Source organism: Macaca nemestrina, chromosome 9 (genome assembly GCF_043159975.1).
Source record: "Macaca nemestrina isolate mMacNem1 chromosome 9, mMacNem.hap1, whole genome shotgun sequence".
In the NCBI taxonomy this organism is placed as follows: domain Eukaryota; kingdom Metazoa; phylum Chordata; class Mammalia; order Primates; family Cercopithecidae; genus Macaca; species Macaca nemestrina.
The window spans coordinates 69,937,703-69,961,184 of record NC_092133.1 but is presented as its reverse complement, the minus strand read 5'-3'; the positions used below and the strand labels follow the sequence as shown (position 1 = coordinate 69,961,184).

At 43.2% G+C, this 23,482-nt stretch overlaps 2 protein-coding genes and 1 long non-coding RNA gene across 37 annotated transcripts in view; 2 read left to right on the top strand and 1 right to left on the bottom strand.

Annotated features, from left to right (window-relative positions):
- The window catches only part of LOC105466020 (ubiquitin specific peptidase 54), a 118,393-nt gene extending 105,387 nt beyond the window's left edge, over positions 1–13,006 (top strand). For 17 of the 28 annotated variants that reach the window (XM_011714806.3, XM_011714813.3, XM_011714809.3 and 14 more), the window contains 4 exons: positions 5,574–5,713; positions 6,014–6,154; positions 9,852–10,035; positions 11,370–13,006. In XM_011714806.3, the coding sequence (XP_011713108.2) occupies positions 5,574–5,713; positions 6,014–6,154; positions 9,852–10,035; positions 11,370–11,929 (1,025 nt within the window). In that variant the 3' untranslated portion in view covers positions 11,930–13,006. The remainder of the gene's footprint in view (positions 1–5,573; positions 5,714–6,013; positions 6,155–9,851; positions 10,036–11,369) is intronic. The other 11 variants (XM_071069734.1, XM_071069732.1, XM_071069736.1 and 8 more) reach the window with 3 other exon arrangements.
- LOC139356272 (uncharacterized) lies at positions 12,250–15,158 on the bottom strand. The gene is made up of 2 exons (XR_011607839.1): positions 14,752–15,158; positions 12,250–14,141 (listed from the first exon to the last, which is right to left on the bottom strand). It is a non-coding gene; the product is annotated as an uncharacterized lncRNA (long non-coding RNA).
- LOC105466019 (protein phosphatase 3 catalytic subunit beta) overlaps positions 14,544–23,482 on the top strand; it is a 61,019-nt gene continuing 52,080 nt past the window's right edge. For 3 of the 8 annotated variants that reach the window (XM_011714798.3, XM_011714801.3, XM_011714797.3), the window contains exon 1: positions 14,544–14,764. In XM_011714798.3, coding sequence (XP_011713100.1) covers positions 14,680–14,764 — 85 coding nt within the window. In that variant the 5' untranslated portion in view covers positions 14,544–14,679. Of the gene's footprint in view, positions 14,765–15,149; positions 15,170–23,482 lie in introns of those variants that run through there. The other 5 variants (XM_011714802.2, XM_011714799.2, XM_011714796.2 and 2 more) reach the window with 3 other exon arrangements.

The following is a 23,482-nucleotide window of genomic DNA, read 5'->3' as shown; positions in this document are numbered from 1 at the left end:
AAATACAAAAAATTAGCTGGGCGTGGTGGTGGTGGACGCCTGTAATCCTAGCTACTCAGGAGGCTGAGGCAGGAGAATTGCTTGAACCCGGGAGATGGAGGTTGCAGTGAGCTGAGATTACACCATTGCACTACAACCTAGGCAACAAGAGCAAAACTCCATCTCAAAAAAAAAAGACAAAATAAATGTTATGATAACCCTCCGGGTACTTATAACCAGCTTCCATAGTGATTATCTTGCAGTTATCAACATATGGCAGTTATTTTATTTTATTTTATTATTTATTTTTTAGACGAGGTCTTGTTCTACCTCCCAGGCTGGAGTGCAGTGGCGCGATCTCGGCTCACTGCAACCTCTGCCTCCTGAGTTCAAGTGATTCTCCTGCCTCAGCCTCCCAAGTAGCTGGGACTACAGGTGTGCACCACCACGCCTGGCTAATTTTTGTATTTTTAGTAGAGATGGGGTTTCACCATATTATCCAGGATGGTCTCCATCTCATGACCTCGTCATCCGCCCACCTTGGCCTTCCAAAATGCTGGGATTACAGGAGTGAGCCACTGCGCATATGGCCAGTTTTGATTTAACTATACCTCCACCACTTTCCTTTCCCCTCTACATTATTTTATTTTATTTTATTTTTTGAGACAAGGTCTTGCTTTGTTGCCCAGGCTGGAATGCAGTGATGCCATCAGGGCCACTTCTGAGGTCCTCCCACCGCAGCCTCCTGAGTATCTGGGACCACAGGTACACACCACCACATCTGGCTAATTTTTTTGTGTGGTTTGGAGAGACAGGGTTTTGCCATGTTGCCCAGGTGGTCTCTACCTCCTGAGCTCAAGTAGTCCACCTGCCTCAGCCTCCCAAAGTGCTAGGATTACAGGCATGAGCTACCATGCCCAGCCTCCTCTAGATTATTTTAAAACAAATCTCTGAATCTCTGACATTATATTAATTTAGCATGTATCTCTCAGAAATAAACATTCTTTTTTTTTTTTTTAAATGAGATGGAGTCTCGCTCTGTCACCCAGGCTGGAATGCAGTGGCACGATCTCAACTCACTGCAGCCTCTGCCTCCTGAGTTCAAGTGATTCTCCTGCCTCAGCCTCCTGAGTAGCTGGGATTACAGGCGCACACCACCACGCCTGGCTAATTTGTGTGTGTGTGTGTATATATATACACACACACACACACACACACACACACATATATATATATATGTATGTGTATATATATATATTTTTTTTTAGTAGAGACAGGGTTTCACCATGTTTGCCAGGCTAGTCTTGAACTCCTGACCTCAGGTGATCCACCTGCCTTGGTCTCCCAAAGTGCTAGGATTACAAGCATGGCTACCGCACCCGGCCAGATTCTTTTTTAAGAGACAAACCTATAATATTATTATACCTAAAAAATTAACAATAATTTATTAATATAATACCTAGCCAATATTCCAGTTTTCTCAGTGGTCCCATAAATGTCTTTTTACAGTTGTTTTATTTCAAGTCAGGATTCAAACAAGACATACACATTGCTTTTTGATGGTAAGGTTCGTAAGTCTTTTTTTTGTTGCTGTTGTTTTTGGTTTTGGGTTTTTTTGTCAGTATGATACCCTCTGTTTTTTCCCCTTCCATTTATTTGTTGAAGAAATTTGGTCATTGTCTTTTAACATTTCACACATTGTAGATTTTGCTGATTATAGTTTTAAGTCTTTAAGAAAAAAAAACTTGTTGTGGCCGGGTGCAGTGGCTCACGCCTGTAATCCCAGCACTTTGGGAGGCCAAGGCAGGCAAATCACGAGGTCAGTTCAAGACCGGCCTGGCCAACATGGTGAAACCCTGTCTCCACTAAAAATATAAAAATTAGTCGGGCATGGTGGCACGCACCTGTAGTCCCAGCTACTCGGGAGGCTGAGGCAGGAGAATCACTTGAACGCGGGAGGCGGAGGTTGTCGTGAGCTGAGATCAGGCCACTACACTCCAGCCTGGGCAACAGAAGGAGACTCTGTCCCAAAAAAACCACCATGTTCTTCTGGCCCTCATTTTTCCTGCAGCTTAGTACTTAGAGCTAGAGGCTCAATTAAAATCAGATACAAATTTTAAAAACAATAATATTTAATAGGAAGTTCTTTGTATTTCTTACGCCATATCAGCAAATACATAATGTCTGGTAGTCTTTCTTTTGTTATGATTGATCAGTGAGTAGACATCATGTTAACCCTATCTTTTATTTATTCTAGAAATTCCCTTACAAATGGCCACCTCTACCTCTGCTTAATTTTTTTTTTTTTTCCTGATGGATTCTCGCTCTATCACCTAGTCTGGAGTGCAGCAGTGCGATCTCAGCTCATTGCAACCTCTGCCTCCGAGTGATTCTCCTGCCTCAGCCTCCGGAGTAGCTGGGACTACAGGTGCACACCACTGCACCCGGCTAATTTCTGTATTTTTAGTAGAGACAGGGTTTCGCCATGTTGGCCAGGCTGCTCTTGAACTCCTGACCACAGGTTATCCACCTGCCTCAGCCTCCCAAAGTGCTGGGATTCCAGGTGTGAGCCATCGCACCCTGCCTTCTTTTAAAGGAATCAGATTCTACTCCCTTCAGGAGGTTCCAGTGGCTACCTTCTTGTCTAGGAGTCACACTTGGCTTGATTAGAGGAACAGCCAATTCTAAACATTACTCTGTAATTCTTTTCTCTTTTTTTTGAGACAAAGTCTTACTCTGTCACCCAGGCTGGAGTACAGTGGCACGATCATGGCTCACTCCAGCTTCCACTTTCCAGGTTCAAATGATCCTCCTGCCTCAGGCTTCCAAATACAGATGTGCACCACCATACCTGGCTAATTTTTTAATGCTTTTTTTTCTTTCCTTTTTTAGAGATGGGGTCTCACTATGCTGCCTAGGCTGGTCTTGAATTCCTAGGCTCAAGTGATCCTACTGCCTCAGCCTTCCAAAGTGCTGGGATTACAGGCATAAGCTACCACAGCCGGCCATAGCTGTAATTTTTTTTTTTTTTGCGATGGAGTGAGTCTCTGTTGCCCAGGCTGGAGTGCAGTGGCGCGAAGTCGACTCACTGCGGCCTCTGCCTCTCGGGTTCAAGTGATTATCCTGCCTCAGCCTCCTGAGTAACTGGGATTACAGGCGCCCACCACCACGCCTGGCTAGTTTTTGTATTTTTGTTAGAGATGGGGTTTTCACCATGTTGGTCAGGCTGGTCTTGAACTCCTGACCTCGTGATCTGCCTGCCTTGGCCTCCCAAAGTGCTGGGACTACAGGCATGAGCCATTGCGCCTGGCCTTAGCTGTAATCCTTAAACCTGGCTACCTATAGTCATCTGAGGAGTGGCTCAGAAAACCCAAAAAACACATGAATAATTTTATAGAAATAAGAACATAATACACATGCTGTTTTTATTATACACAATTTTCCTGTCTCTTCTCTCACAGCCATCCCTCCTTCCCCAGGTAATTATGTAGTGTGCATACATTGTATTTTTCTGTTCATACAATCCTATGTAGACCTACATATACAGAAAGTGGTTTTTTTTTTTTTTTGCTTGTATATCATTTTACATATTTTTTCCTTTTAATGCAACATTTCATTAAAATTCCTTCACATCATCTCGTTTAACTCAGTTCATTCTTTTTAAGTGACTGAACAATATTTAGTATTAAACCATAATGTATTTAGCTATTCTTCTATAGATGGGCATTACTTTATTTCTAGTTCTTGGCTACTATAAATTATGTCAGTAGAAAATATTCTTACACATATGTTGTTATGAACTGGTATTTTTTTCTTCTTCTTCTCAGGATTAGAATTGTTGGGCAACAGGATAAATATATTTTTTATTTTACTGGCGATTACCAGGTTGCTTTTTAGGAAGACTGTAACATTTCACATTTCCCCCAATAATGTTCAAGGATATATATATATATATATATTTTTTTTTTTTTTTTTTTTTTGTGAGATGGAGTCTTGTTCTGTCACCCAGGCTGGAGTACAGTGGCATGATCTTGGCTCACTGCAAGCTCTGCCTCCCGAGTTCATACCATTCTCCTGCCTCAGCCTCCCGAGTAGCTGGGACTACAGGCGCCCACCACCATGCTCAGCTAATTTTTTGTATTTTTAGTGGAGATGGGGTTTCACCGTGTTAGCCAGGATGGTCTTGATCTCCTGACCTCGCGATCCGCCCGCCTCAACTTCCCAAAGTGCTGGGATTACAGGTGTACACCACCATGCCCGGCCAAGGATATTTTCTTGGACTTTTTAGGAACCTTTCAAAAATGAAAATTCCCAGGCACCAACCACAAACCTTCTGATTCAGGTCTGTGGTAACATCCAGAAAGCTATATTTTTAAAAGTTCCCAGATGAATCTGAGGTGGTATTGAAAGCACTGCATTTAAGTACCCAGGAATACTGAAAATAACTGGTCTTACAGTACTTACATGAATAATATCAGCTTCAGCCAGATATAGATATATTAGAATCACATCATCAAATCAAGACATGAATTGGCCATGGACATATGTGTCAAATGTAGGTCAAGGGCATATACAGTTTCAGAATGGAAAACTTAATTAGCTGGATTGGGGTTAGCCCCTTGGGAGTCACCAATCCAGTTTAGAGCAACTCTGAACAATCTAGAAAGGTTTTGAAGAGAGGTAAGCATTTAGTAGTTATTTAGAATTTAAATGATTTGAGAGAAGCTAAGGAGAAAAGAGCATTACATATGTAAAACATTCCTGAGGTGCTCCTGCTCAGAGTACAAGAGGTCACCAGGTCACCAGGTGAGATGATAAGAGTACTGTGCTGAAAATCAAGAGAGTTTTAATCCTCGTTAAACTACTAAACTGTCAGACCCTGGAACTCATTTTCCTGTTATATAAAATGAGGAGGTTTGATAGATGATTATTTTGATCATTTCAATTCTGAACTAGACTGGAGATAATTTCTTTTGTCACCACAGATACTTCAGAAAATCACTGTGTTAGATAATTTCCTCTGTCTGTAAGTCTTGAGCCCAAGTCTGACAGAAGCTGATTATGTTTACAAAAATGAAATGAAGCAAGATGGGGACATTCAGTAAACTATCCATATTCTAAAATTCTTGTTTCTTTCTTTTTTTTTTTTCTTGAGACAGACTCTCACTCTGTCGCCCAGGCTGGAGTGCAGTGGCATGATCTTGGCTCACTGCAAGCTCCACCTCCTGGGTTCACGCCATTCTCCTGCCTCAGCCTCCCGAGTAGCTGGGACTACAGGTGCCCACCACCATGCCCGGCTAAGTTTTTGTATTTTTAGTAGAGACGGGGTTTCACTGTGTTAGCCATGATGTTCTCGATCTCCTGGCCTGTGATACACCCGCCTCGGCCTCTCAAAGTGCTGGGATTACAGGCGTGAGCCACCACATCTGGCCCCTCTTGTTTCTAAATTTCAGGAGCATGTCCCCCCGTTGAATTCAGGAATGCATATTTATTATTTAGTGAAACAACAACTCCTGAGTTTGTGCTGCTAGGCTTAGAGGTTAGGCCCTAGCAGAAGAAACAGCCTCAACTTGTATTTATGTTTTCCTCTTCAGGCTCTGCAGATGGCGTGGGGAGGAGGTTGCACTCAGCCCCTGATCCTGGTCTCTCAAAGACTCCAACAGCAGAAATGGAGCAGAGTCTCCATGAAGCCAGAACAGTGTGTACTTCTCAGGTAGCAGCCTCAGATGCTAAGGTGCTGGACCCGGGGTGGTGTGTTGGGGAAGGAATTACGGAAAGATATGTCTGGTAGGGATGATGATAAGGCAGAGGCATGGTGATATGGGGCTATCAGAAGAAAATAAGGTCTATGATTGGGCTTCTTTTGAATTAGAGGAGATTTTTACATGGCCACTATCTTACCAATACATGTAATTCAGGTGTCTATTACTACTGAGTCTTCCCCTATTCTTTCCCATACCCTGAGGATAGTGTCTGTGGGAAAACCATAAGTCTGGTATTATGTGTCTGCCTGTATGTGTCTGTGTGTTTGAAGGCTACACCTTGCCGAGGCCTCAGCAGGGAGTGTGGGGAGGATGAGCAGTACAGTGCAGAGAACTTACGTCGCATCTCACGCAGTCTCAGTGGCACCGTTGTCTCAGAGAGGGAGGAAGCTCCAGTTTCTTCCCACAGTTTTGTAAGTAGAATCAGGGTCCATCTATTCAGAGCACCTTCCTCCTTGCTAAGCAAAAATACAGTGCAGGTGAAGAAGCAGGGAGAAAGTGAAGGTTGTAGTGTGAGGAAAAGCCCTGTGTACTCAGCAAAAATAAGGACACGCAGTCATTATTTTATTTACAAACATTCAGTTGGAGCCCGGAGGAATGTCCATTCCCTGTAGCAGTTCTGAAAGGCTGTGTGTGTTGTAGGGTTTCCTAGGGTGAGAAGAGTCATAATGGCCTTGAGAGGAATCTGAGAAGCAAAGGCTGCTGATTGGGTCAGAAGCCACTGCACTAATCAAAGGAAGAAGGAAAGAAATGGGATGCGGTATTGGTTTGCTTTTTCCCCTCACCCCCAGTATGTGATTGAATAGAATTCAGTGTGTTTTCAATCTAAAGTGAAGCATGTGCATCAGCAAGAAAAAGAAAAAAGCCTTGCGAATTTTCATATGGTACTAATGCAGTAATGTGTAGGCAGAAGGGGCAGGAAAGCCCAAGCCATTAGAGATCAACAGACTTAAATAATATCAGTGGCTAGGTCTGTAGGTAATCATACCTTTGGAGAATTTTACTTCCTTGCCCAAGTTGAGTTTTCATTACAGTAGAGGTCAGGGTACAAAGTACCAGTGCACTGAAGGTTGTCCACTAGGTCAGTTCAGGAAAAATGTAAAAACAGGTTTTAAATACATGGTACAAAAATAAAAAGGTATAAAAGCATATATGGTGAAAACCAAGTCTGTCTTCTACCAGCTCTTCAGATTCAGTTTCCCTCCTAAGAGGTACTCATTTTTCTAATTTTTAAAAATCAGCCGAGGCCAGACGTGGTGGCTCATGCCTATAATCCCAGCACTTTGGGAGGCCGAGGATGGTGGATCACCTGAGGTCAGGAATTCGAGACCAGCCTGGCCAACATGGCGAAAATATAAAAATTAGCTGGACATGGTGGGAGGGGGTGCCTGTACTCCTAGCTACTCAGTAGGCTGAGGCAGGAGAATCGCTTGAATCTGGGTGGCAGACGTTGCAGTGAGCTGAGATTGAGACACTGCACTCCAGCCTGGGCGACAGAGCAAGACTCTGTCTCAAAAACAAAACAAAACAAACAGAAAAACTCAGCTGAATTTATAATAAGATTCATTCAATTTATTGTTCATAAATTCCTAAACAATTCTGATCAGGCTGCCATTCTTTTTTGGAAAAGGTGGACTCTCCTGCCTAGCATTTGTTCTCATGTACTTTCAATTCATTTAATGGCAAATTGTTATCTTCCAAGGAGAATTGGCTTCCTTTCTTCTGACTTCTGTATCATTCATTGATTCATTCTTTTAAATAAATACTTACTGATTCTGTCACAAGATTCCTAACACAAAAATAAACAAATAAGTGCTTATTGAGTATGTTCTAGGTATTGTGCTAGGTGCTGGAGATACAATGGTGAATTAGATGTAGTCCCTGCTTTTATGGAGCTTACAGTCTACAGTGAAGGACAGATAAATAAACAATTATAATGTATTAAGGATTTGATCCTATGAGAACATAATAGAAGGGACATTTAAATCAGGCTTGAGGTATCATGGAAGGCTTCCTGGAGGAAGCAAAAAGAATATAGCAGGTAAAAGGGACCTGAGCAAATATTAACTGAATTAAAATAAGCTTATTTAGTATGGCAGGATTAGAAAGTCTGGCGAGGGGAGATGATGGAGAGTGTTGACGAGAGGATACAAAGAATATTATGGACCGCAGACAGCCCTGTATGTCACAGTAAGTAGTTTGGAAGGATAGAGATAAGTCAACGTATTTGAGACCCAGTTAGGAAGTAAACATCAGTGGGAGTTGGTGCCTGCCTGGATGTTGGGAGAGGGGGTAAAGGATGATACTCAAGTTTTATGGTTAGATAATGATATATTTAAGGGAAGATATGTATTCAGTTTTGCATATATTAAGCTTGAGTGGAGATACCTGGCAGGCTTTTGGAATGAGATATATAAGCTGGAAATTGAAATTTGGGAATCATACCCATTGAAAAGAGGAAAAGACTTGCAGAAAGAGAAGAGGAGCCAGGACATATCCCTAAAGAGCATTAGATTTAAGGTGGTTCTTCTTTTGAAGAACCCTAAAAGGAGACTGAGAAAAAAAGACTAGAGAGACTGAAGGGAAACCAGGGATGTGTGGTACCATAGGCACCAAGGGGAGAATGTTTCAAGAAGAAAGGAGTAATTAGCTATGTCACATGCTGAGAGGAGTGGCACCTGGTCCTTAGGCGGTATGATAAATGCTTATTTTGTGCCATGTTGTGGTAGGTGCTGTGAGCATACACTGATGAAACAACACAAATTCTGCCCTTGAGTAGCTTGCAGTCTCATAAAGGAAATTAGACATAGTGGCATATAGATTATTTTATTTAACGTATTATTACTAAGTGCCCACATTGTTCTAGGCACTGTTCAAGGTGCTAGGGATACTGAAGTAAAAAGAAATAGGGGAGAAAGACAATAAACAAATAAATGATATAATGCCAGACAATGATAAGTATGATAAAGAATAATAAAATAAGGCAAGAGAATAAGGAGTAAAGAGGTAATAGTGTTTTTTTTGAGGGCTATTCCTGATAGTAGGGTAGTGAGGGAAATCAGCTCTAAGGAAGTAACTTTTGATTAGAGACCTCAGTGATATGAAGGTGTGAGCCATCAGAAGAATATTCTTGGTAACAGAAACAGTAAGTATAAAGACTCTGAGGTAGCAATGAGCTTGGTGTGTTTGAGGAACATTAAAATTAGAGTGTAAAAGCTCCAGGAATGATAGGAAATAAAGTGAGGAGCAGTAGGGCCATATCACATAAGACCTTGTAGACCATGGTAAGGAGTGGATAGGAGATAGGAAGAGCAGATTGAAGGCTGTTGCAGTAGTCCAGGTGAATTTAATATAAAACCCATAGGTAGAAATGATAGTCCTTGGCAAGTAATGGAACTGTGGATGCGAAGTAGGAAATCAAGGTCATTGCCAATGTTTGAATATGGGTGATTTAGGAAAATGAGGTACCAGGAGGAGGAGTTTGGAAGGATTTTGGTTCGATTTTGGATATGCTACTGTTTCAGATATTAAAGGGGAATATTTCTGGGTATTTATCATAAAAGTAGATAATTAATAGGGAATAGAGCAGGACATAAGCATCAGTAAATACAAACTTGACAGGCAAAAGAGGAAGCTGTGGAATGGATAGCAGTGACAGGAGAGAAGATGGGGTAGAGTTCTTGATTCTACATTTAAACATATATAGTTTTATTCCCAGTACTTAGAATAAGGATTTTTTTTTTTTTCTCATTCTCTCAGGCTTTCTGAATTTCTCATATTTTGTTTTTATTTTTAAATTTCTATCTCAATCTCTCTAATTCTACTGTTAGCATTAAGGAGTTTGCTAAAGACCTGAATGGTAGGGTTGGGAAGGTGAGGGATATGAGGAGGACTGGTTAAGGGATAAGGATCTGAAGTTTGCAGTTTCTTAGAGGGCTGGCAGGGAGAGTGACTGAATAAATTGGGTCCTACTGCAGAACAAGGCATGTAGGCATGTTTGTGCTCTGGTTCCCTCCATTTCCCTTTGCTTGCCTCACTGTGTTTACCCAACTACATCCTGCTTTGTGTTAATCCTCATCTCTATGTTTTTTTGTCTTGTCTCATTATAAGGATTCATCAAACGTGAGGAAGCCTTTGGAAACCGGGCACCGTTGTTCCAGCTCCTCTTCCCTCCCTGTCATCCATGACCCTTCTGTGTTTCTCCTCGGTCCCCAACTCTACCCTCCCCAACCACAGTTCCTGTCCCCAGATGTCCTGATGCCCAGCGTGGCAGGGGAGCCCCATAGACTCCCAGGTAACTCCCCCAAATCTAATATTATATGCCAGAATTTGGTACCTTTTCAGGGGCCTCATAGGGTCAAATCAGTATACCTATGGGGAGGGGGGTATCCCAAGGTGGAGTGGTGTGAGGGTATGAATTACTGCTTCAAAGTCGTGCATTGATCCAGATAAATATTAAATCATTTGTTGGGCACCATGATTCTTAGACCAAGGGTCTAGACCAGCACCCCTAGAGTCTGTCTACTTATGAGAATGAACTGCTTCAGTCATGATAGAATAAGCTTTTAACTGACAAAGAGGAGTTAATACCCAGTCTTTGGGACACCCCCAGAACAGAAATGGTCATCTCTATCAGCTAGTTTTCTCTCCTTCTGTCCTCTGAGTCTCAGCTGAGGGATGGTCTAGGAAGACAAGGAATGAGTGGGAGAATTGGAAAGACCCTATACATGGAGTACCCACACCATGTGTACAGACCCAGACAATTGTGGGGAAGGTGGGCAACATCATTTTGGCTTTCTTTGACCTTCCAAGTGAGATGTTCTCTTTTTTCCCCTCATGCGCTGGATGTCCAAGCTTGAGGCAGTGGTTCTCAGCGGATAAAGGGGATGTACTACCGGTATCTAGTGGGTAGAGGCCAGGGATGCTGCTAAATGTCACACAATGCACAGGGCAGTCTCTTCCCAACCCCAACAAAGAGTTATCAGCCCAAGATATTAACAGTGCCAAAGTTGAATAAATGTATAAGAAAAGGCATTCCACATTAGATCTCAGAGATCAAACGAAGGCAGCTTAACTGAAGATAACATTTTAAGAAAAGTTGGAAAAAACAAAAAAAAGTCAGGCACAGTGTCTCACACCTGTAATCCCAGCACTTTGGAGGCCAAGATGGGAGGATTGCTTAAGCCCAGGAGTTCGAGACCAGCCTGGGCAACATAGTGAGATCCCATCTCTATTATTTTAAAAAAGAAAAGCTGAGTGAGGTTTTGGTATGGTGGTTCTAGAAGTATAGCCATCACAAACGGAGTATATGTTTGCTATACATTGCTATATATTAGGGAGCCCTCCTTTTGTATGCGTGTGTATAGTGGATAAGAGATTATAGTGGAGGGAGGTAGAGGTATGGCAACATCCATGAGACTGTTTCATTTGCCCAGGTTGGAAGTATGATATTTGATTTTGATGTATATTAGGAATTTTAAAAAATGGAATCAAAAGCACAGCTTGGTTCCTTCTTTCCCTTGTGTGTATGCTCTTGGTAGGGAATTGGGCTAAACAGCTAGGCATGGCTCTCTGGGAAGAATGGTATTCTGAAGATGCTCAGTCTTTCGGTTTCTTTTCTTTCCCCAGGAACTTCGAGGAGTGTCCAGCAGTTTCTGGCTATGTGTGACAGGGGTGAAACTTCCCAAGGGGCCAAGTACACAGGAAGGACTTTGAATTACCAGAGCCTCCCCCATCGTTCCAGAACAGACACCTCCTGGGCACCCTGGTCAGAGACTAACCAGCATATTGGGACCAGATTCCTGACTACTCCAGGGTGCAATCCTCAGCTAACCTACACTGCCACACTACCAGAAAAAAGCAAGGGCCTTCAGGTTCCTCACGCTCAGTCCTGGGGTGATCTTTCCCATTCACCCTCCCACCCTCCCATTGTTCATCCTGTGTACCCACCATCTAGCAGTCTTCATGTACCCCGGAGGTCAGATTGGAATTCAGATCCTGTTCCAGGGTCCCGAACCCCTGGTCCTCGAAGAGTAGATATGCCCCCAGATGACGACTGGAGGCAAAGCAGTTATGCCTCCCGCTCTGGACACAGGAGGACAGTGGGAGAAGGGTTTCTGTTTGTTCTATCAGATGCCTCCAGAAGAGAGCAGATCAGGGCTAGAGTCCTGCAGCACAGTCGATGGTAAAGGTTACTCCCTTCCTTTCCTGGAGCTACACCTTTCTATGTAAAACTGTACTGTGGGCCAGGCGCGGTGCCTCATGCCTGTAATCCCAGCACTTTGGGAGGCTGAGGCGGGTGGATCACAAGGTCAGGAGATTGAGACCATCCTGGCCAACATGGTGAAACCCCGTCTCTACCAAAATACAAAAAATTAGCCAGGCATGATGGTGCATGCCTGTAGTCCCAACTACTCGGGAGGCTGAGGCAGGAGAATTGCTTAAACCCGGGAGGCAGAGGTTGCAGTGAGCTGACATCGCACCACTGCACTCCAGCTTGGCAACAGAGTGAGACTCCGTCTCGGAAAACAAAACAAAAAAACTGTACTGTGGCAGCGTTGGTACCCTGCATCACTGCCATGGTTGTGCTATTCTTATCTCAACATAGAATTGGTGGGTTCTCCTAAGGGTGTCAGGAACCTCTAAAAAGACCTGATTCTTTGGGAGGGGATATTTGAAATTCCAACTTCCATTCCCCCTAGCAAAAGGAAGCAGCTGCTGTTTAAGGGTTTTATCTGAGCCACTTTAAAGATGAATCCATGGTATTACTCTGGATACTACCCATTCCTTAGGATCTTAAGGTCACATTTTATTCCTGGATGCTTTATGTCCCCACCTCCACCTGAGCCCTCGTCCTCTGTTCCCTACTATATTCCCAACTTCTACTCTTTGTTTTATCCACCTATCCCTATTACCTGACCCTTTGTCTTCCCTATCTCCCATCCTTGGGGGGACATGTAGCCCTGTGGTCATGGTTCTGATTACATCATCAGGGCAGCCCCCTGCCCAGGTATTATGGCCTGTCAGCATTCCTTGTGCCCTCCAAACCTTAGGCCTAGAATGCGGAGCTGCCAACATAACATCCACCCTTTTGAACAGATGGAGTCAGGCACACTAACACAGCCTTCTGTCCTCAGCACAGCCATTATTACCACTTGCTCAGTTGTTGTTGTGAACCCTCAGAATCAGCTGAACTATTTTAGGCCAAACATACTGTTTTTGTAAAGTATTTTTCATTAATAAATCTATAAGATAGTTCTATTTAATTCCTTGTCATTCTTCCCTTTGTATGCTCTTGCTTTTTTTGTACTGGGGCGGGGAGGCCTAGATAAATATATGAAGTGGCTTTTGACTGAGTGGAAGTGAGGAGCCAGAGAGGAGTTGAAGGATATACAATCAAGGTGTGAATCAATGGGTCCTAAAATAGGGTGCCTGTCCTTTTTACTATTGCTGCTAGGATGTTTCCCATCCCTTTCCTGATAGAGCATTCAGTACTCAGTACATTATACACTTCCTTCCTTCCTCCCCTCCTTAGGGAGATTTTCTGGGGATTCAAGCTCTTCTTACAAACTCACTCCTGATCGATGTACTCTGGGTGCCTTTCCTCTATCTTATAAGTTTGTGACATGCCTCCTGTTCCTTCCTCTCCTTCCATGGGGGCCTCTCCCTTTCCCTTCCCCTGTAGTGTTATGGCCTTCCATGCCAGAAAAATCCATTTTCACCCGTGCCTCACTCCTGAGACTCTTCCCTCTAAATAATAGCTTGTGGGTTCCCTTTTTGGAAAATACCCATTGTTGGTCTTTCCCTTCGTCTTTCACCTCGGGTCTCAGGATTGAAACTGACACAAAGAAGAGGTGGAAAGGTACTCTTTGAGACCTTCGGGCTACTACTTACTTATCACCATCCATTATGAACAGATTCTGAGCACATGTATTATTGAGCAGGACAATGGGCAGGAATTTGTTGTTCCATCCCACTTGGATCCTGCACCATCAAGATATATAGAGCTTAGTGGACATGCTGGTCCCTGTCCATGATTCAACATATCTCCTGGTGTCGTGGATGCACTCGTCTAATAATTTTTGATAAACAGTCAATTCTTTTCCCTCTACCCCCTTTCCCATGAATGTCAGTCACCTTGGTCTCTATAAAGGGTCCATAATCACCTGGGCCCAGGTTCTGTGCATGCACAGAAATAAGGAATTAATTTCCAATTCCCTATTTACTCCTCTGCCTTCCAGGAGGAGGCTGTGTCCTTTTCAGGTGAATTCTTCAGATTCTTTGCACATCTCTTGGTGTCATCTTCTTTCTTCCCCTTACCTGTTTTGACAAACTGTGGCGCCGAAATTGCTCTAGCTGCATTCTTATTCTGTGCCTTCAGACTCTTGACAATTCCAGACTCTAAACACAAAGGCCAGAATTCTCTTTCAAACTGCATTTTGGATGGTCCTTTCTCCACTCTAGAACCTATAATGCTTCCTCTATTCTGTGGTCCCCTGCCAACCCTTTAGTATTCAGATCTGGTAGCTAAATCGTTATACATTTGTTTCTCTATCAGTAGGAGATTCTGAGGTTTAATCACGTCTCCTCAGTTTAATGGGAATGCCATGAGAGCGGGTGTGTTTCCTCGCAGTCGTTCAATCGCAGCACCTAGCTACAGACTTGCCCCATCTCCTCATTCTTGATTCCGCATGCAAAGAATTTTAACCTGATCCCTTGGCCTCGTCCTGTTTCTCTCCTAGCCTCAGTAATTTTGCCCAAGTCCCTAGAGCCTACCCCGCCCCCACCCCCGCACGCGCAGTGCATGCCGGTCTTAGCCCCTCTGTAGGGAAAGAGGGTCCGCCATGTTCCCCGGCGGCGCCGCCGCTTGGCTCTGGTAGCCGCCGCCCCCGCCCCCAACCCAGCCCGGCCCAGAGCCTAGCCGAGCCCCGGGCCCAGCATGGCCGCCCCGGAGCCGGCCCGGGCTGCACCGCCCCCGCCCCCGCCCCCGCCGCCCCCTCCCGGGGCTGACCGCGTCGTCAAAGGTGAGAGGTGGACGAAGCCCTGGGGGCCTGGCCTGAGGAGCTAGCTGTGTGTGAGAGCGGGCGGGAGACCGTCCCCTCGGGAGTGGGCCCGGAAGGGCGGGCGAGTGAGTGGCTGCCTCCCTTGGGGAGTGGCCCCTGGGCGGGCCCCTGCTGGGCAGGACTGAGTCGGTGGCAGTGGCTCCGCGGTCTACCGGTTGCTTTCAGGCCGGGGCGGAGGTTTTGCTCCCGTGGCTTCCTAGCCCAAGGGTTGAGGCTGTTAGCTGCAGTGAGCCCCTTTTCTCCCCACTCGGCCTGTCAAAGCGGCGCAGGGGCCGCGATTAGTTTCCTGCCCCGCGACAGCTGCACTTCTGGCTTGCCGGGGCGAACTGAGGGGCTCGGAGACCTTCAGCCACGCGAGGCCCGCCGGTGAGCAGTCAGAAATCACCTCGGCTTTGGCTCACGCTTGCTCCCCAGTGACAGTCGTCCGCCCTATCCGCGTCTAGCTAGCGACGACCGCAGGGGTTCACTTTTGGCCGTCAGGTGCCACCCGGAGCAGAAACTGGGGGAACCTTGTGGGATGGGACCTTGGTGAAGGGTTGGGTAAGGAATTGGGAGGCCAGCCTTTATAGTGCAGAAAGGGAGAGAAAGCAGCATAAACAACAAAATTGTGGATAGGAAGTATTTACTTAGAAAACCGTCAACACTTTGGTCAAAATGGGTTACCCCTCCCCTACAAACACACACCCACACACTCATCCTAGACGAAAAAGTTAAATGTTTCTCAGCCAGGGCAGAATTTATGGATGTTTACCCACAACAGGTCAGCAGATTAATTTAAAATAGAGAAATTGAGAGCTAATTGAGAGTTGCTTAAGATTCCAAGCTTCCTGGGAGAGCCTACCAACCTCAAACACTGCTGTGGAGGTGAAAAATAATTGAAATGATTCTCTTTACCATGTATCTTGATTGATAAATCGAAATCGTAGAATAAACTTTTCCTTATTTGTATTGTATTTATTTTTAAAACATAGGTACTTTTGTTTTCATTCAGCTTCTCAAATACACTGGCACAGTATTTAAACACTGTTAGCCTACTTTTGGAAATCTGACTCATATGTTTCCATTAAAATATTTAAAAACGGCTGGGCTTGGTGGCTCACGCCTGTAATCCCAGCACTTTGGGAGGCCGAGGTGGGCGGATCACGAGGTCAGAAGATCGAGACCATTCTGGCTAACACGGCGAAACCCCGTCTCTACTAAAAACACAAAAAATTAGCCGGGCGTGGTGGTGGGCGCCTGTAGTCCCAGCTACTTGGGAGGCCGAGGCAGGGGAATGGCGTGAACCCGGGAGGCGGAGCTTGCAGTGAGCCGAGATCATGCCACTGCATTCCAGCCTGGGCAACAGAGCGAGACCTCGTTTCAAAAAAAAAAAAAAAAAAAATCAAGGAAACCTTTTTTCTTTTCTTTTTTTTTTTAATTAAAAAATTTAAACCTGAACCTTCTTTGGTTCTTAAAAGAGTAATACTAATTTGGCCCGGTGTGATGGCTCACACCTGTAATCCCAGCACTTTGGGATGCTGATGAGGCAGGCGGATCGCTTGAACTCAGGAGTTGGAGACCAGCCTGGGCAACATGGCAAAACCTTGTCTCTACCAAAAATACAAAAAATAAAAATTAGCCGGGCATGGTGGCGCTCCCCTGTAGTCCCAGCTGCTCGGGAGGCTGAGGCACGAGAGTCGCTGGAGCCTGAGAGGCGGAGGTTGCAGTGAGCCGAGATTTGCGCTAGTGTGCTCCAGCCTGGACGAGAGCCCGACCCTGTCTCCAAAAACAAAAACAAAACACTGATTTGCACCTAGGCGTAAGTTACTAGTATATCCAGTTGGGCCAGGCATTGGAATGAGCTGAATAAAGAATTTATGGAATCCTTATACAGATAAATCTTAAAAAAAAAAAAAAAAGTGATGCAGGCATTCGTTCTGTCAAGAAATCCTGGAGTTTTGTGGGGGTGGGAACGGGATATTGGCTACAGTCATTTTCTGACTGTATTTCTGTGTTGTGTGTTCATTTCCCTGGGCACTTTTCACCAGACTGTTAGATGGGGTAACCAATCACATTCCTGAACAATGAGTTTATGCTATCCTTATGCTTGTGAATCTTCTTATTCCTTGTCATATATGTGGTAATGTTTTTTTCTGTACTGCTTTAATGCAGTGAAAATAAGATTCCAAACATAAGGCAGATTCCTTAGGGGTGAGTTGTGAGTCCAAGGCAGTCATATTTGCAGATTATTGGTGTGGAATAAAAGCCATTTGATTTAGATAAATAGGAAAGGAGCTTGTTAATATAGAAAATTATAGTTAAATAAAGCTCATGGTTATCATATTTCTTGTGCTTCATTGAGCCCTCTTCATAGAGACTACTTTCATTTTTTTATGGAATTTGTTAACCAGTTGGAATGCTGTATGGATTATGTGTTTAAAGATGGTGTGTAACAGACTACTTTGCACTGCTCATGGAGTCTCCTGCATTTACTGGGAAATTCACCTTTCTTACAGATCCAGAAATCCACTTTTAAATTTCATTTTCAGGATTCTTCTTGTCTTTTATTCAGTAATTATTCTATAATGTGATACCTGATGTTACAGAATACTGGTTGCCTGAGATAAATGATGACTTGTGTGAGTTCAGCTTAAGTTTAACTTGTTAAAATCCAAATTTCTTTTAAGTCCACAATGTGGTGGTAGTTTTGTATCCATACATTTTCTTAGTAGTAATATTATGGAGACCATCTGTTGGCATTAAATGCAAGTAGTCTTTTTCTCCCTGGAACTTCTTTTATTTTTTTGAGACAGAGTTTCGCTCTTGTTGCCCAAGTGGAGTGCAATGGCTCAATCTCCCTCATTGCAACCTCCGCCTCCTGGGTTCAAGCGATTCTCCTGCCTCAGCCTCCCAAGTAGCTGGGATTACAGGTGTGCGCCACTATGCCCGGCTAATTTTTTGTATTTTTCAGCAGAGGCGGGGTTTCACCGTGTTGGCCAGGCTAGTCTCAAACTCTTGACCTCATGATCCTCCCATCTTGGCCTCCCAAAGTGTTGGGATTACAGGCGTGAGCCACCGCGCCTGGCTTGCCTCCCTGGAACTTCTTAGTGTCAAAATTTTATATTCTATGTTTCTAGTCATAAGGCCTACATTTTATGGTCATGTAGGTTTTTAAGGGTGTATAGGTCTTTCTGTGTTTAAGATCAGATACCTGAAATTCACTTTTTGTGAAATTTGGGAGCTTGGAATACTGTAGGTGATTCATATGTAAATGTGATTAGCTTGTCACTAAAATTATTAGTGGTAATTCCATGTCATTGATTATGGGTGATTAGGTTTTTGGTTGATTAAATTCAGTCTGAGCCTACTCCAACTGCTGGCTCAAGTCAAATTCTTCCTCTGTTTGAAAGTTGATCTAACCCACCTTATTAAGTGAGATGGTATATACCCTTTTAATTATGTTCTATTAAGCATTCTTTAGCTATGTAGGAAATAAGAAAATGGAAAAAAATTAGGAAAAATATCTAACCGTATCTGCATGTGTGCTTTCTTACCACATCAGCAAAGCTGGTATAGGTAATTAAAGCACAAAACCCTGAATTGATAAATATTGCTTTCTCTCCTCCCCACAAAGTTTACTTGACCTGGATTGCGCAGATACCTCCTTTTTTCCCCAGATACTTAAAAAATGTACTTTTTGCTTTGTATACCAGATTCTAGATTTGTAAAACTGGATTGTCTCTTGAGAGTATCAAGACTGTTAGTATTAATAGAAAAATTCACCTTTTTACTTAGAGAGCATTGTCAATATTGGGTATATGTTCATTTTAGCACCTATAACGTGAGTCATTTTCTTAACATTATTTGCTGGGTTATATTAACCTCAAATTATGAGACTTTCAGATTGAACCTAAATGCTGAATTTATGTGTTTTAATTTTTTTTAAGCTAAAATATTTCTGATTGGCAACCTTAGAATTCATTTACATGCTGTTGCCAGTTGCCCTGCTTATAAATCTGAAGTCATTTGACTGAAGTGTTTTCTAGTACTTTTGCTTTAGGAGGATTACTTATTATTTGTTTGTTTGTTTGTTTATTTATTTTTTGAGACGGAGTTTCGCTCTTCTTGCCCAGGCTGAAGTGCAATGACATGATCTTGGCTCACTGCAACCTCCACCTCCTGGCTTCAAACAATTCTTCTGTCTCAACCTCCTGAGTAGCTGGGATTAGAGGCATGCACCACCACACATGGCAAATTTTGTATTTTTAGTGGAGACGGGGTTTCTCCATGTTGGTCAGGCTGGTCTCAAACTCCTGACCTCACGTGAGCCGCCCACCCTGGCCTCCGAAAATGTTGGGATTATAGGCGTGAGCCACCACACCCAGCCAGATAACTTATTTTCAGATAATCCATATAGCCTTGGCGTGACATAGCTACTTCAGTGTTTCTTGCTAGTTCTATTTCATTATATTTTAAAGCAGCTTGAATTTTAATTTTTGTTTACAAAGTCTGTTTTGTGGACTTACCTATGTAAAAAGATAACTCCTGGAAATTTTTTTTTTTTTTACTTTCCACTCCCATTACTGTTAACCATACTAAAATAAATCTTTAGGCCAGACGCAGTGGTTCATGCCTGTAATCCCAGCACTTTGGGAGGCCGAGGCAGGAGGATCCCTTGAGGTCAGGAGTTTGAGACTAGCCTGGCCAACATGGTGAAACCCCATCTCTACTGAAAATACAAAAATTTGGCCGGACACAGTGGCTCATGCCTGTAATTCCAGCACTTTGGGAGGCGAAGGCAGGCGTATAACCTGAGGTCAGGAGTTCGAGACCAGCCTGACCAACATGGTGAAACCCCGCCTCTACTAAAAATACAAAAATTAGCCAGGTGTGGTGGCACATGCCTGTAGCCCTAGCTACTCAGGAGGCTGAGGCAGGAGAATCGCTTGAACTGGGAGGCAGAGGTTACAGTGAACCAAGATCATACCACTGCACTCCAGCCTGGGTGACAGCACGAGACTCTGTCTCAAAAAAAAAAAAAAGCCGGGCACGGTGGCTCACGCCTGTAATCCCAGCACTTTGGGAGGCTGAGACGGGCGGATCACGAGGTCAGGAGATCGAGACCATCCTGGCTAACCCGGTGAAACCCCGTCTCTACTAAAAAATACAAAAAAAAAAAAAAACTAGCTGGGCGAGGTGGCGGGCGCCTGTAGTCCCAGCTACTCCGGAGGCTGAGGCAGGAGAATGGCGTGAACCCGGGAGGCGGAGCTTGCAGTGAGCTGAGATCCGGCCACTGCACTCCAGCCTGGGTGACAGAGCGAGACTCCGTCTCAAAAAAAACAAAAAAACAAAAAAAACACACCAACCGAACAAACAACAGTTAGCGGCAGGGCGTGGTGGCAAGCACCTGTAATCCTAGCTACTCGGGAGGCTGAGGCAGGAGAATCACTTGAACCCGAGAAGTGGAGGCTGCAGTGAGCCAAGATGGTGCCACTGCACCCCTGCCTGGGTGACAGAGCGATATTCTGTCTCAAATAAATAAATAAAAATAAATAAAATAAATCTTCAGTACCATGTGTCCTAGTGAAAGCAAAGGAACAGAAAGAGAGAGAAAAAGAGACTGTGAGGGGATGGAGTGAGAGGGAAAGGGAAAGGGAACACTATGGTAACAAGTTACCTTAAAAGGAAAATGCCAAGTTGGATATACAGCTGCTCAGTAGTGAGGCAAAAGCTTCAGGTTCCAGACCTATTGAATGAATTGGCAAGAGTTGTAAGGAAAAGTTTGGTAAAAAGAACCTTGATTTATTAAAGTATGCCAATCATATGACTTCATTTCACCATAAAAAATGTTTTTTATACCCAGAGATGAAATAAGCTGAAGCTAATTGGGCATCATCTGTGTATGGTATGTAAAATTTATTTTGGAACATGACAGTTGTGAAATAGCAAATATTTATTAAATGTCTGCTGTATCACAAAACTGTAGGAGAACAACAAAAGTATAAAATATAAAATACAGTCTTGATTCATGAATAAATATTCTTGAAAAATTATCAATATATGTCATAAGGACAGGTATAGTTAATAATTGCCAGGTAAGTTGCTGAGCCAGCAAGTTGTCTGAGTTCAAAGGAGGTGTAGTGATGACTTTGGACTGGAATGGTCTAGGAATGGCTTGTATAGAAGCAAAGTGGCCTTGATGGATGGTTAGAATTAAAATAGAGGATTGGGACCATTTATTTGTGCAATGATTATTGAGTACCAGCTTTGTACCAGGCATTGTGCTAGGCATTGATGATACAGAAGTGAATAGAATATTAAGTAAGATAGATTTTCTTGTAGTGCTGGCATTCTAGTGGGGAACATACTATTATAAATAAATAATATAATGAATTTGGTACAAAGCGCTACTGGAGCTGTAAAGAAGGGACTGGCTATCTTTCTTTGAGGGAAAGCGTCACTGAGAGGATAATGTTTCTAGGTAGTCCTTGAAGGATGAGTAGAATTTCGCCAGATAGAAAGTGGGGCCAGAGTAGGGAAAACAAGCAGAAAGGCATGGAATTTGAAAAAAGTATGAAATGTATGGCAGAAGTATGTAAAGTGCTTGGCAAGGAGTGACAGGAATGAAGTTAGAAAGGATCTTTTGTATTACAAATTGAGGAGCTGAAACTTAAGCTATTAAGCAATATAGCAGTATATAGTACCTGGATAATTAAAAACACAAGCTCTGGAGTCAGACTGCCTGGGTTTGAATCCTAGCTCTACCACTTAATAACCTTTTTGCCATGGACAAGATACTTAACATCCCCAAGCCTTAATTTTCTTATCTGTAAAGTAGAACTAATAAAATCTTATTATAGGGTTGTTGGAGAATTAATAGAGACTGTGCACGTAAAGTAGGTACCACAGTGCCTGGCCTGGCACATGGTAAGTACTCAACCAGTCGTAGCCATCACCATTATTATTATTATTATTATTGAAGGTTTAAAGTAGAATAGTGACCTAGTATTCTGTTTTTTGATGGCTAATTCTGGTCATGTTGTGTGCAACAAATTATTGGTAGGGGAGAAGGTTGTCTAGTTAGGAGATTAATGGAGTAGTCCAAGTGGGGGATGACCAAGGCATGAAAAACTAGATATGACACAAATTCCTACTAATAGTAGAAGGTGAGTATATTGGATGAGTGATTGAGTATGGAAGTGAAATAGGTGAGCAACAGTTTTTTAGGAAACAATAATCAGAATAATTTTGCTTTAGGGCTAGATTAAATTGGGCAATTGTAGTTAGATGCAAAGATTGGAATGATATTTTAAAAGACTGAGAATGGTTAAATTGAGAAGAATCTTGAAAATAAGATTCAAGGTTTTCTTTTTCTTTTTTCTTTAGTCATTAAGAAACTACCCCAAGTTTTTGAGTAGGTTAATTTACTACTTTGTTCGGTCAAAGAGGAAGAAAATATTTTTCTAGTAAATGATAAGAACTTGAACTAATATTGCAACAATGGAAATTTAAGAAAATTGAATTTGAAGAATCAATAGGACTTAGAGTTCAGAAAGAGAACAATGACATTAAGTGTGAGTGATAGAGAATGGTGATACCTTAACAGGGGTAAGCCAGGAACGGGAGCCAATTTTGAGGGAAAGATATATTTAAAGAACCACCACGAACTAAAAGAGACCCAATGGCTACCTTGAAATTTTGAAGACAATGCTGTTGGATTTATTGAATCTTTCCTTAAAGCATGTGCCCAAACCATACTTCTACTCCTGGCAAGCAAATGGTTATATCATTCTTCATGATGAGGCTTTTTTTTTTTTTTTTTTTTTTTTTTTTTTTTTTTACCTCAAGACAGGATCTTGCTCTGTCACCCAGGCTGGAGTGCAGTGGCATGATCATAGCTCACTGCAGGTTCAAACTTCTGGGCTCAAGCGATCCCCCAACTCAGCCTCCTAAGTAGCTGGGACTACAGGCACACGTCACCATGCCTGGCTAATTTTGTTTATTTTTTATGGAGACAGGAGTCTCACTATGTTGCCCAGATTGGTCTCGATTTCCTGGGCTCCAGTGATTGTCCTGCCTTGGCCTCCCAAAGTGCTGGGGTTACAGGTGTGAGCCACCATGCCCAGCCATGATCAGCCTTTTCATGTCTCCTTTTGTCAAAAGAAAATTGTCATTATGTTGGTATAAAGACAGATGATACAGGAGCAGCATTCTGAAGACTTCAGTTTCAACTATGGCTCTACTTCTTACTAGTGAAACCCCTTGAGAAACAACTTAATGTCTCTGAACCTGTTATCTATCGTTTGTGAAATGGAGATAAAACTTGCCTGACCCTAACCCCAGCACTGGGAGGTAGAGGCAGGCAGATCACTTGAGGTCATATGTTCAAGACCAGCCTGGCCAATATGGTGAAACCCCGTCTCTATTAAAAATATACTAATTAGCCCGGTGTGATGGATGCCTGTAATCCTAGCTACTCGGGAGGCTGAGGTAGGGAGAATTGCTTGAACCTGGGAGGTGGAGGTTGCCATGAGCTGAGATCTCACCATTGCATTCCAGCTGGGGCAACAGAGCAAGACTGTGTCGGAAAAAAAACAAAAAACAAAAATGTGCCTGACCAAACTCACAGGATGTGCCTCGGAATCATGTGGAATTATGTATGTGAAAGTACTTGGTCAACTATGAATAAAACACTATAAA